At 39.5% G+C, this 15,414-nt stretch overlaps 1 protein-coding gene across 2 annotated transcripts in view; it reads left to right on the forward strand.

Moving 5' to 3' along the window:
• The window catches only part of LOC124131800 (xanthine dehydrogenase/oxidase-like), a 34,202-nt gene that overhangs the window by 4,341 nt on the left and 14,447 nt on the right, over positions 1–15,414 (forward strand). For both annotated transcript variants that reach the window (XM_048403708.1, XM_048403709.1), the window contains exons 5-16: positions 359–484; positions 650–791; positions 945–1,112; positions 1,222–1,298; positions 2,172–2,265; positions 3,055–3,167; positions 3,284–3,468; positions 3,608–3,773; positions 5,163–5,358; positions 6,373–6,554; positions 14,550–14,669; positions 15,120–15,341. In XM_048403708.1, the coding sequence (XP_048259665.1) occupies positions 359–484; positions 650–791; positions 945–1,112; positions 1,222–1,298; positions 2,172–2,265; positions 3,055–3,167; positions 3,284–3,468; positions 3,608–3,773; positions 5,163–5,358; positions 6,373–6,554; positions 14,550–14,669; positions 15,120–15,341 (1,791 nt within the window). The remainder of the gene's footprint in view (positions 1–358; positions 485–649; positions 792–944; positions 1,113–1,221; positions 1,299–2,171; positions 2,266–3,054; positions 3,168–3,283; positions 3,469–3,607; positions 3,774–5,162; positions 5,359–6,372; positions 6,555–14,549; positions 14,670–15,119; positions 15,342–15,414) is intronic.

Here is a 15,414-nt window from a genome sequence, read left to right on the forward strand (position 1 = left end):
ATTGCTGGAATATTGCTAAAAGGGGCGTAAAAACAAACTCACTAACTCACTCACTCACTCGTGGGTTCGAATCCAAGTTATTCCTGATTGTGTTTCTGGGTTTGTCAGGACCATACCCGTGCTCGTGGGTTTCAGTGGTATAGTAAACGTCTAAGATATGAATTATTTTGGAGTTCCCTCCAACATAATTCGACATGTTGTCATGATGAAATACTTGGCGTTACACCTAATTCACTCCTTCCGGAGTATCAGATTAAGGCAACTAATTTTATCCTGTTTTCTCTGATAACGCGCTGATGGATATATGTCAATAATATATGCAAATCAATACTCAGACGTGTAACTCTCTAAATTCCAGGACTCGTCTCCTGGCGCCATAAAAGGGTCAGACGACGCTGGTTCAAGTGATGTCTTGAACGGTGTGGCTGATGGTCACCTAAAGTATGATCCGACACAGGAGCCGATCTTTCCTCCGGAATTAAAGGTGAAATTAACTGGACAATCAGTCCTTAAATGTGTTGTCCTCCCACCTTTGTCAAAGTGTCCTATTGTCATATGTGTGTCATATGTCCTGAAAATGTGTGTCCACACAACAAGCATTTTGAAGTACACTGTTCTCATATTAAATAACTGATCGTACTGATTTCAGACCAAGTCTCATTTGTACGAGACTTCATTGAGATTCTCATCTGAACGCGTCACCTGGCATCGTCCTGTCACCCTGGATGAACTTTTCGACTTAAAGAACAACTTTCCCACTGCCAAGATAGTGGTTGGCAACACAGAAGTAGGTCAGTAGCCACTGGCAGCTAGTTGGGCAGCCAATTAGGATGACAATCTCACGGATGCTAAAACCATCCATCAATCCCTTAATGTTCAATCTATCTAATATCGTGATTATTTAATAAAGGTTTATCTAAATGTATTATTCTTTGCATACAAAGGAATTGAAACCAAGTTAAAGAACATGGAGTATCCCATACTGGTTGCTGCTACTCACATCCCATCGCTGCATCAAGTTGAGACGTCAACCAAAGGCATCACGTTTGGGTCATCAGTTTCACTTGCAACCGTTGATGATGTGCTCCGTAAGGCAATTGCGGATATGCCAGGTAAATATGTGTATAGCCTATAAAATAATTACAATGCAAGTTCCGAATATATGTTATAACAAGAAACACGCATCTGCTTAAAAATCTAAAATATTGTTGTCTGTTTCAGAATACAAGACTAGAAGCTTCAGAGCCTTTGTAGAGATGCTGCAATGGTTTGCCGGTCATCAGATCAGAAATGTGGCGGTGAGGACGCTAAAAAAATGCACAATAAAATAGCACATGCATTATCCTCCATGCTGAATATATTCTTGTAAATTATCTGCTATTCATATTTGAATAACGTTCAATTTTAAATCCACACTCCAGATTATGTATATTGCAAATATTCTTTGAAAACAATTGCGGTGGGATTGCCTTGTCGTTATAATGTTCATTCTCGACCTCGACCGCCCGGGTTCGATTCTCCATATGGGTACAATGTGTGATGCCCATCTGTTATCTGTTATTCTTTGTAAATACTCACATTTACATGATGCTAATATAGATCATGACTTTATAGGGGCACTGTGGTAGTCTAGTGGTTATAGCGTGCGCTCGTCTCGCTGAAGATCCGGGTTCGATTCCCCACATGGAGTACAGTGTGTGAAGCCCATTTCTGGTGCCCCCCGCGGTGATATTGGTGGAATATTGCTAAAAGCCGCGTAAAACACTGCTCATTCACTCATGAGGTGAGGTGAGGTAAAATTGGGTTTAACGTCGCGTCCAAGATTATTACACTTATATAGCGACGTGCATGTACGTGTATGTGTTTGTGTGGCTGCTTGTACAAGTCCGGACTGATGCCGATTTATAGTGCTAGCTCACTGAGATACCATGCCGCAGTTTAACATGAATACCCCACTCAGACACAGTATACTGACTCCGAGCCGACCAGTCCTTGTTTTAGCCCCTTAATGCCGAGCGCCAGACTGGGTAACAACAAGTACCATCGTTTAACGTCTTTTGGTATGACGCGGCCGGGGATCGAACCCCGGACTTTCCGCTCTCCGGGCGGACGCTCTATCTCTAGACCACGGTGGCGGCTTCACCCACTTATGACTTTATGTATGTCTTCAGAGCATCGGTGGAAACATAACGACGGCTAGTCCCATATCGGACCTCAATCCTCTCCTTGTCGCGGCTGGGGCAACACTCACTGTGGGAAGTAAACGTGAGAACATTCTTTTTGTATTCGTTCCTTTATATGCAATAATGATGTGTATGTATTTGCGTAATCCAAGTGAGATGAGATGAAATGGGATTTAACGTCGCGTCCAAGATTATTGCACTTATATAGCGACGTGGATGCATGTGTGTGTATGTGTGTGGCTTCTTGTACTTGTCCGGACTGATGCCGATTTATAGTGCTAGCTCACTGAGATACCATGCCGCAGTTTATCATGAATACCCCACTCAGACACAGTATACTGACTCCAAGACGACTTGTTCTTGTTTTAGCCCCTTAATGCCGAGCGCTAGACCGGGTAACAACAAGTACCATTTTTTAACGTCTTTTGGTATGACAACCACGGAGGCCGTCCGTAATCCAAGTACATGTATTCATATGTGATATAATGACGCGATTGAAATAAGTGAAATATAAACGATAACATAAAATTATTACAGCTACATCATTGTCGATAAGTCGTTTTTTCTGACATGTTTGATAGAATTATATTTCACTTCTCCGTTCATGTTTGTAAATATGACCCGTATAGAGGTTTTGATTTGGGCCGTTTCCGAAGGTTGATCAAGACATTACATACTGTTCAAAACAAATTTACCCTCCACCTTAACAAGTAGAAGCAATTTCTCGTAATGTTCGCGATGGCGTTTACGTTTGTTTAAATAGCAGTTACTAAATAGCCATTCCGACGAAAGCAAACGTGACGGGAATCTATCACGTCCCTGTCGCGATCACGGGGAGTTTATTTTGAACAGAAGAGTATATTTCTTGCAGACAGTGCCCCGCGAGATATCGTCATGGATGGAGACTTCTTCAAGGGCTACCGGAGGACTGCAATCCAAGCTACAGATGTTTTGATATCTGTAACGATACCATACACATTAAAGGTAACTTCGGTATCATTTGGAGTTGTTCAGAGGATTGTATGACGTTTACCCCAATAGAAATACCGATATATATTTTACTGGCTTTTAAATACAAAAAAATCAACCTATCACTTCAGAACGAGTATTTCAGAGGTTTCAAGCAGGCTCATCGCAAGGAGGATGACATCTCAATAGTGAACGCCGGCATGCGGGTAAGATTCCTGGAAGGAACCGACGTCGTGGAAGACCTTGTTTTGGTATACGGCGGCATGGCAGCAACAACAGTATTGGCATCAAACACTCGGGCAGGACTCCGTCAACAGTTAGTGAACATACTAATTATCAATACTGTTGCAATGACTGGCCAAGCCTGCTTTTGTTACATTCACAACAAACGCTCCGAATGTTGAAATGTGCAATCAGATGTTAAGAAGATTGACATATCATTGTTTGTGCATTAGGGAATGGAACGACCAACTGTTCGAAAAGGCTTGTGTGTTACTTGCGAGTGATCTCCCCTTGGATCCTGGCTCACCAGGTGGCATGGTAGAATACCGGCGTGCTCTCACAACCAGCTTCTTCTTCAAGTTCTTTGTTGATGTTAGAGAAAAGCTGCACGGTTGTAAGGTAGGATGATTAATGTAATGGATTGAGATTCGTATAAAGATTAAAATCTGATAAGGTGGTTTATTTACAGCGCGGATGTGCTAATTTAAATACATTTGTACAGGTTCGTTATGTGGGGCTGTAGGTTTGTTTGAATGGAAAAGAAAGGTCACCAAAAAGGCCTCGACGGCGGCAATCGCCTCATCATAATTGGCAGCAACTGTACAACGCAGTTGTGGTTTGAGTTTCGGAAACAGATGAAAGTCTGATGGTGCTAGGTCAGGATATTTTCTTCGATGGCTTCTATCAATCGACCATAGGTCTGTGGCATTGTTTGATCAACATTTAAGGCCTCAGTAAAGGACGGTGCAATTCCCTATTTTGACTTGTACTATAGTTCCCGTGTTTGTTTCAGGGGAACAATTGACTTGCCTTTGCATGTGTTTGTGACGGGTGCAACCAGTGGGGAAGGAAACGCTCACTTTTTCGAGAACACCTGTTATCATTACTATTTGATTGTGATTCATAAACACAGGCTCATGATTTAGTCGGAATCGTCCAATCGACACTGCTTTATGCAGAGATTTCTATTGGATATGGAAAGTGTTTTGTCGCTTTATTTATTATTGTTATTATTATTGAGAGTCTGACCTCGCTGCAGATAGTAAAACCATGAATGTCACTTTACTGTCCCAGTAAACCAAGGCCACGACTTTGCCAACTTAGGCCACTCGTTTGTACTTTGATGGGGTTAAAGCCGAATGTGTCCACTCTTTAATTTGCTCCTACGTGATGACCCAGCTCTCATCCTGGGTTACAATTCGCATCACTTTATCAGGATTCTGCTGATCCTGGTCAAAAGGCTCATCGTCTGTGCTTCTCATCCTCGGTTAAATACCAGCAGACCATTTCATATTTTATGCTGGTACTCAATCACAGCTCGTTTCTCAGCTTTCGCAGTTTCTCTTCCATCTGTCAACTTCTCCAGTTAAATTCTCGAAAACAGATGCAGCTTTCATTCTGTTACGTGGTGTTAATAATATTCTTTAAAAACGGGTTGAAACCTTACATGTGAGTGAGTGAGTGATTTGGGTTTAACGCCGCTTTTAACAGTATTCCAGTTATATCACGGCGTGTCAGCTTAATGTGGGAGGAAAGCCCGAAGTGATGCAGGTCTAAACATAATCGGGGCGAACCGGGATTCGAACCCACAATCATAGGATTCTGGCGTGCCCAAGGGACGCAACTCTGCACAGCGAATCGCGGCGCCTTAGACGACTGGGCCACCCATGCCCCCGAAACCTTACATGACATAAAGCAATATCTACGAGACAAAGAACATGTATTTTTGCCATTGACTGTGATATAATAATGAACTCAAATATGATATAGAGTTGATGTCTTCTCCAGGAAAACACACAGAATGATACAGGAGATGTTACACAGGATGTAACACAAGGTTTGAGTGAGGGCGTGCAGTTGTACCAAGCTGTGGCACCCGAACAGGACCCGGATGATGCAGTTGGTAGACCACTTGTGCACACTTCCGCTCTCCAGCAGACGACAGGCGAGGCTATATATGTGGACGACCTGCCAAAGGTCGAAGGTTAGAGATAGACTGTATGCAACATCGACATGAACATAATGCAGAATACAAATTGTACAGTAGCCCAAAGTTGTATAATGCCCCACGATTCGTTTGGCAATGTTGAATGTCTTGTCAACGTGTCCCCGATTGTATTCCCTCCTCCCTGTCTATGAGAATCACTGTGATCTATTTCGTAACACGCCAACCGCGGGCACGGGTGGCCCATTCTTCAAAGGTACCGCAATTCACTGTGCAGAGTTGAGTCCCTTGGACACGCAGAAACGTTTGGTTGTGGATTCGAATCCCGGTTCGCCCCGATTAAGTTTCTGGGTTTGTCAGCACCATACTCGTGGGTTTCACCGAAGATGTAAACGACCTGCATCACTTCGGACTTTCCTCCCTCATTAAGCTGACACACCGTGATAAAACTGGAATACTGGTTGATGCATGTCACCGTATCCCAACTGCGTGGATCGATGTTGTGATGTCAATCACTGGATTGTCTGGTCCAGACTCGATTATTTAAAGACTGCGGTCATATAGCTGGAATATTGCAGAGTGCGGCGTTGAACAACAAACAAACAAACTCTTAAGTCAACAACACCAGGGACTATAATTAGAAATACACTGGGCAATACACTGGGCAATACACTGGGCAATATACTGGGCAATACACTGGGCAATATACTGGGCAATATACTGGGCAATACACTGGGCAATACACTGGGCAATATACTGGGCAATACACTGGGCAATACACTGGGCAATACACTGGGCAATATACTGGGCAATATACTGGGCAATACACTGGACAATGATAGCAGGATTATCAGTCTGGGTACAATTCCACACAATTGCTACGTTATTGTAGACGAGATGCATGACGTATTTGGGACTTCTTCTTAACGGAAATCCAAAGGGAATTACGATAGATATCACCAGTACAAGACAACAAGGATAACATTACAATACAATGCCTAAGAGAGCCTGCCGACATACAGGCGTTCAGTTAATTCGACTTTATTCTTGCAGGTGAGCTGTATGCTGCGTTAGTCATGAGTACAAGGGCACATGCCAAACTGGTGTCTGTAGATCCTTCAGAGGCACTACGCATGCGTGGGATTATCGACTACGTCAGCCTCAAGGACATCCCCGGATCTACAACATGGGGTATGATTGTACCTGACGAAGAGGAAATATTTGCGTCTGAAAAGGTTGGCATTGTACTGAAGGTTCATATTAATGACGCTTTATTCTTTGTGTCATAACTTCATTCCATTAAACATATTTGACATCATAGAAAATGAATTAGATAACCGAGGATGTATGTAACAATCATGAAGATTCTTTATAAGATGTAATCATTCGATGTAATTGTGTGTTCGCAAACACCTGGTGTCATTCATGATTTCTAATAATCTATTCAATTTTTTTCCATCACTGTTTTGCCTTTTACGTCTGAATGAATTTCTTTCCTCGGGTAATCGACACTGTTAGAGAATAATATCTGGCGTTGTCTTTTTGTTGTAGTTTATAAAATATTAACACGTCCCATTTTAATTCTGGAAACCCAAAAGTCCAGAAACTCTACGCTCTTTCCCCAGTCTCGGTTAAAGGTATTTACAAAATTAAACATGCCGTTTTCATGGGAACATACCAAGGAAGAAAAAATGAAAAAAAAATTGTTTAAAAACTCAATATTTAGATTATGTCGCCCATGGGCCTGCCCATGGGCAGGCCCATGGGCGAGAATATGTTCCTTTACTTAAAACTCATGTTTTTGTTTCGCAAATACATTTAATGTATTTATTGAAGTATCATGACACAAAATTTAACTCATTTTAACTTAATTCAACTATTTTATAGCGATATTGAAATATTTCGCCCATGGGCGAGAAAAAGGTTTGGCCCATGGGCGAGAATATGTTCCTTTACTTAAAACTCATGATTTTGTTTCGCAAATACATTAAATGTATTTATTGAAGTATCATGACACAAAATTTAACTCATTTTAACTTAATTCAACTATTTTATAGCGATATTGAAATATTTCGCCCATGGGCGAGAAAAAGGTTTGGCCCATGGGTAGGCCCATGGGCAGGCCCATGGGCGAGAATATGTTCCTTTACTTAAAACTCATGATTTTGTTTCGCAAATACATTTAATGTATTTATTGAAGTATCATGACACAAAATTTAACTCATTTTAACTTAATTCAACGATTTTATAGCGATATTGAAATATTTCGCCCATGGGCGAGAAAAAGGTTTGGCCCATGGGCGAGAATATGTTCCTTTACTTAAAACTCATGATTTTGTTTCGCAAATACATTAAATGTATTTATTGAAGTATCATGACACAAAATTTAACTCATTTTAACTTAATTCAACTATTTTATAGCGATATTGAAATATTTCGCCCATGGGCGAGAAAAAGGTTTGGCCCATGGGCAGGCCCATGGGCGAGAACATGTTCCTTTACTCAAAACTCATGTTTTTGTAGCGATCTTTAATGAACCTGGCCTTACCTCTCAAAACGTTTTGACAGTTTATCATACGAATTCATGTGCGTGTACTCCAATTCATTGGAGTTATTTTCCACAACATTAAATTTTAGTTAGTTTCTATTTCATTTCCCGTTTTTTATGTCCCGTTGATACATCACACTGGGCAATTACGTGACACTAGGTATGCAATATACAGGTACGCGTGCGCGTATTTTAATGAAAAAAACTATTCGTCTTTTATTGCATAACGTTTGGCTGAATATCTTACATTCTAACGAAATCTCGAAATAATTATTTAATTACAAGCAGTGTCGAACTGACCAGTAGGAATTATGTTTCAATGCGATTGAGGAAAACGTGAGTGAATATTGTGACACTAAAGCAACTTTTAACTGCATTGTCACTTTTGGTATGAAAATGGTAATAGTTAAGAAAAACGTAACAGCCTTCTTATGATAATTCTTATATTCTCATTAGTACGTTGTGTCTAATTACAGTGTCGGCCTTATTTACAGGTGATTCTACAATACTTGTTGTCAGTCAATTACAATCTGCCACACCACGCGTGAATAAACAGTTATGCAGGTGTTGCTGTGGGCAAATACCTAGCCTGTACATGTATATTTTTGTGGATACATGTATTACATATTTTCGTTGATATGTGGATATATTAAGCACCAAGACACAAAAAGTTTATGAAAGATGAATTTGTGCCTTGATATATATATTCAACGCGAACGATGCTTGTATTTTCTCCGCGATCCTGATGTGTATCATCGTTTAATTGGTCTTTCATTAAAAGTATGTTGTGAGGCGATATCAAAGGAGCCGCTCAATATACACAGCGTCGTCCGTTTCGCGTGAACTACCACCCTACCCTGTCAGTAAGAGTTATGTAATCGGTACACAAATATATTTGGTGCGATGTCAGTGTGGAAGGAGTTTGAATTACGTCCGCCAGTGGCCACAGAAAGTATAGTACCAATCAACAAGGCCAATGCCGTACTAATAACCTAGTGACTCTCGTAACAACGGCTGTCAATATGTCTGCTACATCTACCATACCATCATCCCTGTCACAACTGGCGTATTAACGGTTTATTCAACAAATTAAAGTAGAAATGTCGTTACCAGACTAACGTACGTCGTATTCAGTCCTCAACTGGATGTCACATTCCTTATATCAGTTAACAGCCCTGTTTGTGAAAATATTTACTAGACATAAGATTTAAAGACTAATAAAATCAATTGTAAGACCGCATAGACCATAAAACCGAACAAAATATGTCTTGGTATCATCTCTTGTGTATTAGATGATGGCAATGACCGGAAATGTTATAACGTTAGATTAAGAAGGAGAAACATTAAAGTGTTTTACAATACTTGGAAACATGAGCAATAAGATGTAGCAACATAAACATGCATGAAATAGGGACAAAGGATGAAAACAAATTGAAAAGGATTTTAATACAAAATTAATCGAACTAAATAACTTGCCTGAACAGAAGGGGTACCCAAACTTGTTTGACAGTTATTCGTGTGTTGTAGACTGTCGAATGGGACTCATGTGTGTACGTAGCGTACGCATATCTATTGCAAGTTTTAGTACTCATACACTTTCTCTTTTTGTGTTTTGTTTGTTTGTTAGTTGTATAACGCCACACTTAGCAATATTTCAGCTGTATGACGGCGGTCTGTAATAAACGAGTCTGGACCAGACAATCCAGTGATTGACATCATGTGCATCGATCCACGCAATTGGGATACGATGACATGCATCAACCAAGTCACCCGATCCCGGTAGTCGCTTCTTACGACAAGCGCTGTCGCCCTTTTACGCCAAGAATGGTTTGTTGAAGATCTTCACGGGTCTATTGAATGCAGGGATTTGTATAAAGTCATCAGACAGCATACAATGCCACCTAAAAATTATACTCAGTGTCTCCGCAAAGTAATATAGTACGGTACTTAGAGTACATGTGAGATTATACTCAGATTAGGGAGATGTTTAATCCATATAACGTGTTATTATTCTACCTAACAATGTATTTAATGAAATGAATGCAAAACAAACTCAACGGCTAAAAGGTTTCATTGAAAAAACTACCCCTAGTCTTGACTAATAAAACAACTGCAACCCGACACAGATTAAACGCAACTTACAAACACAATCATAATCTGGTTAGTCTGTATCACTCAACGAGGCCGCTTACTCTGCCCACAGTATGACAGTATTGGGCAGTTCAGTAATTAGGAGCCAAAACCAGACAGGTACGCTGGTCACACTTGACTGGTCTGACTGATGATTAGGTCGTCTGACAATTGGGAGTGAACCATAGCAAGAAGTATCTGCGAAACTATTTGCTCCTTTTATGGGACCGATTAGTTTTATGACCATGGGCCTGGGCACAAGCGTGGTGTTGGAAGACAAGTTATACATGTACATCCGATATGGTGACTGTTTTTCGCTATTCATATTCTAAATACATTCATAATACCACAACATTTTAGTACTCCTTGAAACTTTACAATCACTTCAATATGTACAATAGATTGAACGAGAACACTTGATATATTGCAGATTATTAAATCATTGTCTCTATTATCAGCCGCTACGTCCGATCGTTTGCATTGTACAAAGAAATATTTTACTGTCCTTTTGCAGATTTAGCCTCAGAATGTGCTCATTCGAATTAGGAACGAAAATAATTGCTTGTCGTGAGTATATATGATACAGTTAAAAGTTACTTGTACACTGTAGACGTATTCACTTTAAAGTCGCATACGACCTTCGCGAGCGAGTTGAATGATCCAGGTTAATTGGAACGAAGTCTAGAAAGGGTTATAAAGTTTTGTATTTGGTAATGTGTAGGTTTGTTAAATATGATTTTTTAAATTCCTTTTATTTCAATTTGTAAAAACATAACTATGCGCTTAAAAACAGAGCTGACTTGATGGGAGATAGCCACCTCAGTTTGTCTGTTGGACACGGTTTAACCTTACTGTGTCCTCACCCTGGTTGTTGTTACCGTTGTTATAAGGGATTAAGAGCTACGGCTCATTGCATTTTTGGTTACAGTCTGTATCACTAAAGTGGACATGTGCAGGTGAACTCTGTTCAATTAGTATATGAAATGCCCCAAAATGTGAACTCCAGACAATAATAACCTGAGGGTAAATCCACGTGCGTCTGCCTTTCCCCTCGTTCACCTTCGAAATCCTTGATTATTATATCATGCCAGAGTTCTGAAATTCAGTGACAATGTTGCTGAACAGTAGAATCTGATGGACGTTTTGTGCAGAACCTGTTTGACACTATGGGTTCCAGGACCACTAACACTCTGAGCTGAAAAAGTTTGGTCCTAACCGCACCCAACATCTACAAGTTTGTAAACTTATAGACATCATTAAGAAGTAATTAACAGTCCCATGCTGAGACCTTTCTCAAAATTCAGACCGGTGGCAGGCTGCCAACAAAGAGAAGAAAATAGCGCAACCCCGACACGAGTGTGCTCAGTCAAACAATGAACTTACGACCGGCAGAACACAACTCCAGTTGAGTATGCCGATGCTGTATCTCAGCCGTGTTGGCCTGAAAATTTAAACATGCTAATTAAATCCAAAATCGTATAATCATTTTTAATAGAAACCGTATCTTAATTTGTTCTTGCACTGCATCATATCGTGTATTTCATCTGTATATGTGTAATGTGTATATGTATCAATGACTACACTTATACCGCATATTCTGCAACAGACTATAATTAATCACCTTATTATTGTCTCTCTATTTACCATGGCTGACTGCACTAATACCCTTTTAACAGTGGACACCGATATCAGTATACATGTAGGCTTTTTGTTCAAAAAGGAATATGCAGGAAATTATATGTAACAATTAACTGTGTACTAATTACATGTTTGAATGTTATCAGTTTTACGTTCTGAGATACAGTGATGTAAGCATCTTCTAAAATCTTCTAAAAATATAATAAAATACAAAACTCTCTGCCGTAATTTTTTTGTGGAAATCATTCGATCAAGTAAAAATGACTGCGTGACAAGACGAATCAACTATTTATACCCGATAAAAGAAACTGCCGTATTTTAGGAACAGTGCTACAACAAGACATTTGAAATTTCTAACAAGCAGATACATTAGAGACAGTGACTAGACTACAGGTACGTAATCCGTATCAATCAAAGGTGTAAAAAAAATGAAAATCATATCTGTAGGAGACCTACCAAATTACCAAGTTTTATCATTACTATATTTATTACAATGCAGATACTTTAGTGATAGATTTTGTAGAGGAGAGGGCATACACACAAGTATATTGCTTCCGTGTGTGAATGCAGGTTGTACTTGGTATCTCAGTTCTCAGTTTCATACCGGTTGTATAACTGAATTTGCATATGGAACCATGCGTACAGCATGACAATTACTTGCTATTCGTCAGTTTACAACACACATAACACGGTCAAACAATTTTAGGCACCGCTTTTGCGAGTTATTTAGTACAATAATGTTTTATTAAAATCTATTTCAATTTGTTTTCACCATTTTCCCTATTGACAGTCGTTGTTACGTGCGTCACTAGGTAATTAGTACGGATTGACCTTGTTTATTGTTTCTATACTTTGAGGATTTCTGTGGCAAGTGGCGGACGTAATTCAAACTCCTTCCGCACTGACACCGCATCAAATATATTTGTGTACCGATTACATAACTCTAATGGACAGGGTGGGTTGGTAGTTCACCGGACGACACTGTGTATATTGGGCGGCTCCTTTGATATCTCCTCCAAACATACGTTTATTGAATGACCCCATTAAACGATGATACACATCTCGATGAATATATCAAGGCACTAATTCATCTTTCATAAACATTTTTTTGTCTTTGTGCTTAATATATCCACATATCAACGAACATTTGTAAAACATGTATCCTAAAAAAAATAAACATTTTCAGGCTAGGTATTTGCCCACAGCAACACCTGCAGAACTGTTTATTCACGCGTGGTGTGGTAGATCGTAATTGACCGAGAGCAGGTATTGTAGAATCACCTGTAAATAAGGCCGACACTGTAATTAGATACAACGTACTAATGAGAATTATCATAAGAAGGCTGTTGTTTTTTCTGAACTGTTACCATTTTCATACCAAAAGTGACAATGCAGTTAAAAGTTGCTTTAGTGTCACAATATTCACTCACGTTTTCCTCAATCGCATTAAAACATAATTCCCACTGGTCAGTTCGGAACCGCATGTAATTAAATAATTATTTCGAGATTTCGTTAGAATGTAAGATATTCAGCCAAACGTTATGCAATAAAAGACGAATAGTTTTTTTCATTAAAATACGCGCACCCGTACCTGTATATTGCATACCTAGTGTCACGTAATTGCCCAGTGTGATGTATCAACGGGACATAAAACGGGAAATGAAATATAAACTAACTAAAATTTAATGTTGTGGAAAACAACTCCAATGAATTGGAGTACACGCACATGAATTCGTATGATAAACTGTCAAAACGTTTTGAGAGGTAAGGCCGGGTTCATTAAAGATTGCTACAATATGTAAAACAGGTGAAATTTGTAGAACTAAAGGAAACATCCAACCAAATGCCCTTTTTAAATAGTAATGTAATGATATAATATAAAGTATATTTCACATGATACAATATACTTTGCAAACAGTTAGTTGATGCTTGAAAGGGACTGACGAAAACATGGGCGAAATATTTTAATAACGCCGTAAAATAGTTGAATTAAGTAAAAATTAGTTAAATATTGTGTCATGATACTTGAATAAATATATTTAATGTATTTGCGAAACAAAAACATGAGTTTTAAGTAAAGGAACATGTTCTCGCCCATGGGCCTGCCCATGGGCCAAACCTTTTCTCGCCCATGGGCGAAATATTTCAATATCGCTATAAAATAGTTGAATTAAGTTAAAATGAGTTAAATTTGGCGTAATGGTACTTGAATGAATACATTAAATGTATTTGCGAAACAAAAACATGAGTTTTAAGTAAAGGAACATATTCTCGCCCATGGGCCTGCCCATGGGCCTACCCATGGGCCTACCCATGGGCCAAACCTTTTCTCGCCCATGGGCGAAATATTTCAATATCGCTATAAAATCGTTGAATTAAGTTAAAATGAGTTAAATTTGGTGTCATGGTACTTGAATGAATACATTAAATGTATTTGCGAAACAAAATCATGAGTTTTAAGTAAAGGAACATATTCTCACCCATGGGCCAAACCTTTTTCTCGCCCATGGGGGAAATATTTCAATATCGCTATAAAATAGTTGAATTAAGTTAAAATGAGTTAAATTTTGTGTCATGATACTTCAATGAATACATTAAATGTATTTGCGAAACAAAAACATGAGTTTTAAGTAAAGGAACATATTCTCGCCCATGGGCCTGCCCATGGGCCTACCCATGGGCCAGACTTCGCCCATGGGCAGGCCCATGGGCGACATAGTCTAAATATTGAGTTTTTAAACAATTTTTTTTTCATTTTTTCTTCCTTGGTATGTTCCCATGAAAACGGCATGTTTAATTTTGTAAATACCTTTAACCGAGACTGGGGAAAGAGCGTAGAGTTTCTGGACTTTTGGGTTTCCAGAATTAAAATGGGACGTGTTAATTATGCAAATGATTAACCTTTGGCGTCCAGGTGATATTCGAAGGCCAGGTGATCGCGTGCATAGTAGGAGAGTCACAACAGGCGGCTCGGAGGGCAGCCAAGAAGGTCAAGGTTGAATACGAGGAACTGACACCAGTAATTACAATAAAGGTATGCAAAAGTAGAAGGAATTGGAAAATATAACTCTTCTCTTATACGGAATAAGTATTTAAATATTAGACTGTTTTAAGTCAGGACAGAAACGTTCCAAGTGAATCAAATTTCCTGGTAAACGAATCATTGTTACGGTATTCATTTCTAATGGCGCTTCAAGTATTCAGTGACAATATTGAGGATTCTGAAGCTAAGAGTGATTATTGTTATTGCGCCGCTTTTAGCAATATCCCAGCACCATCATGGCGGGGGACACCAGAAATGGTCTTCCCGGTATCTGACTTGGGCCATCGACATGACGAGCGAACGTTTTACCAACTAGGGTGAAGACAAGAAATATCGCATACGTCTCTTAGATAAGATTCCCTGTATTGATCATGAATCCCAAAATATAAACAAGATGGCGAAAAGGGTAAATCAAGTGAATATGTGTTCATATAATTGTAGGAAGCCATTGAGGCCAATTCCTTCTTCGGACCTGAGGTAACACTCGAAACTGGTGACCTGGAAGAAGGATTCGGGGGATCCGATCATGTCATTGGAGGAGAGCTTCATATTGGGCCTCAGGAACATTTCTACCTGGAGACTCAAGTGGCCGCAGCGAGACCCACCAATGAGGATGGAGGAATAGAGGTCATCTCTAACACACAGTTTCCGTCGGGGACTCAGGTATACATTGCAATTTCTGGCCGTTTTTAGCATTTTTGATTAGGCATGTAGTTATTCATATGTATATTTGGTT

This window comes from Haliotis rufescens, unplaced genomic scaffold, assembly GCF_023055435.1.
Source record: "Haliotis rufescens isolate VD_foot unplaced genomic scaffold, xgHalRufe1.0.p SCAF_3, whole genome shotgun sequence".
Taxonomy (NCBI): Eukaryota; Metazoa; Mollusca; class Gastropoda; order Lepetellida; family Haliotidae; genus Haliotis; species Haliotis rufescens.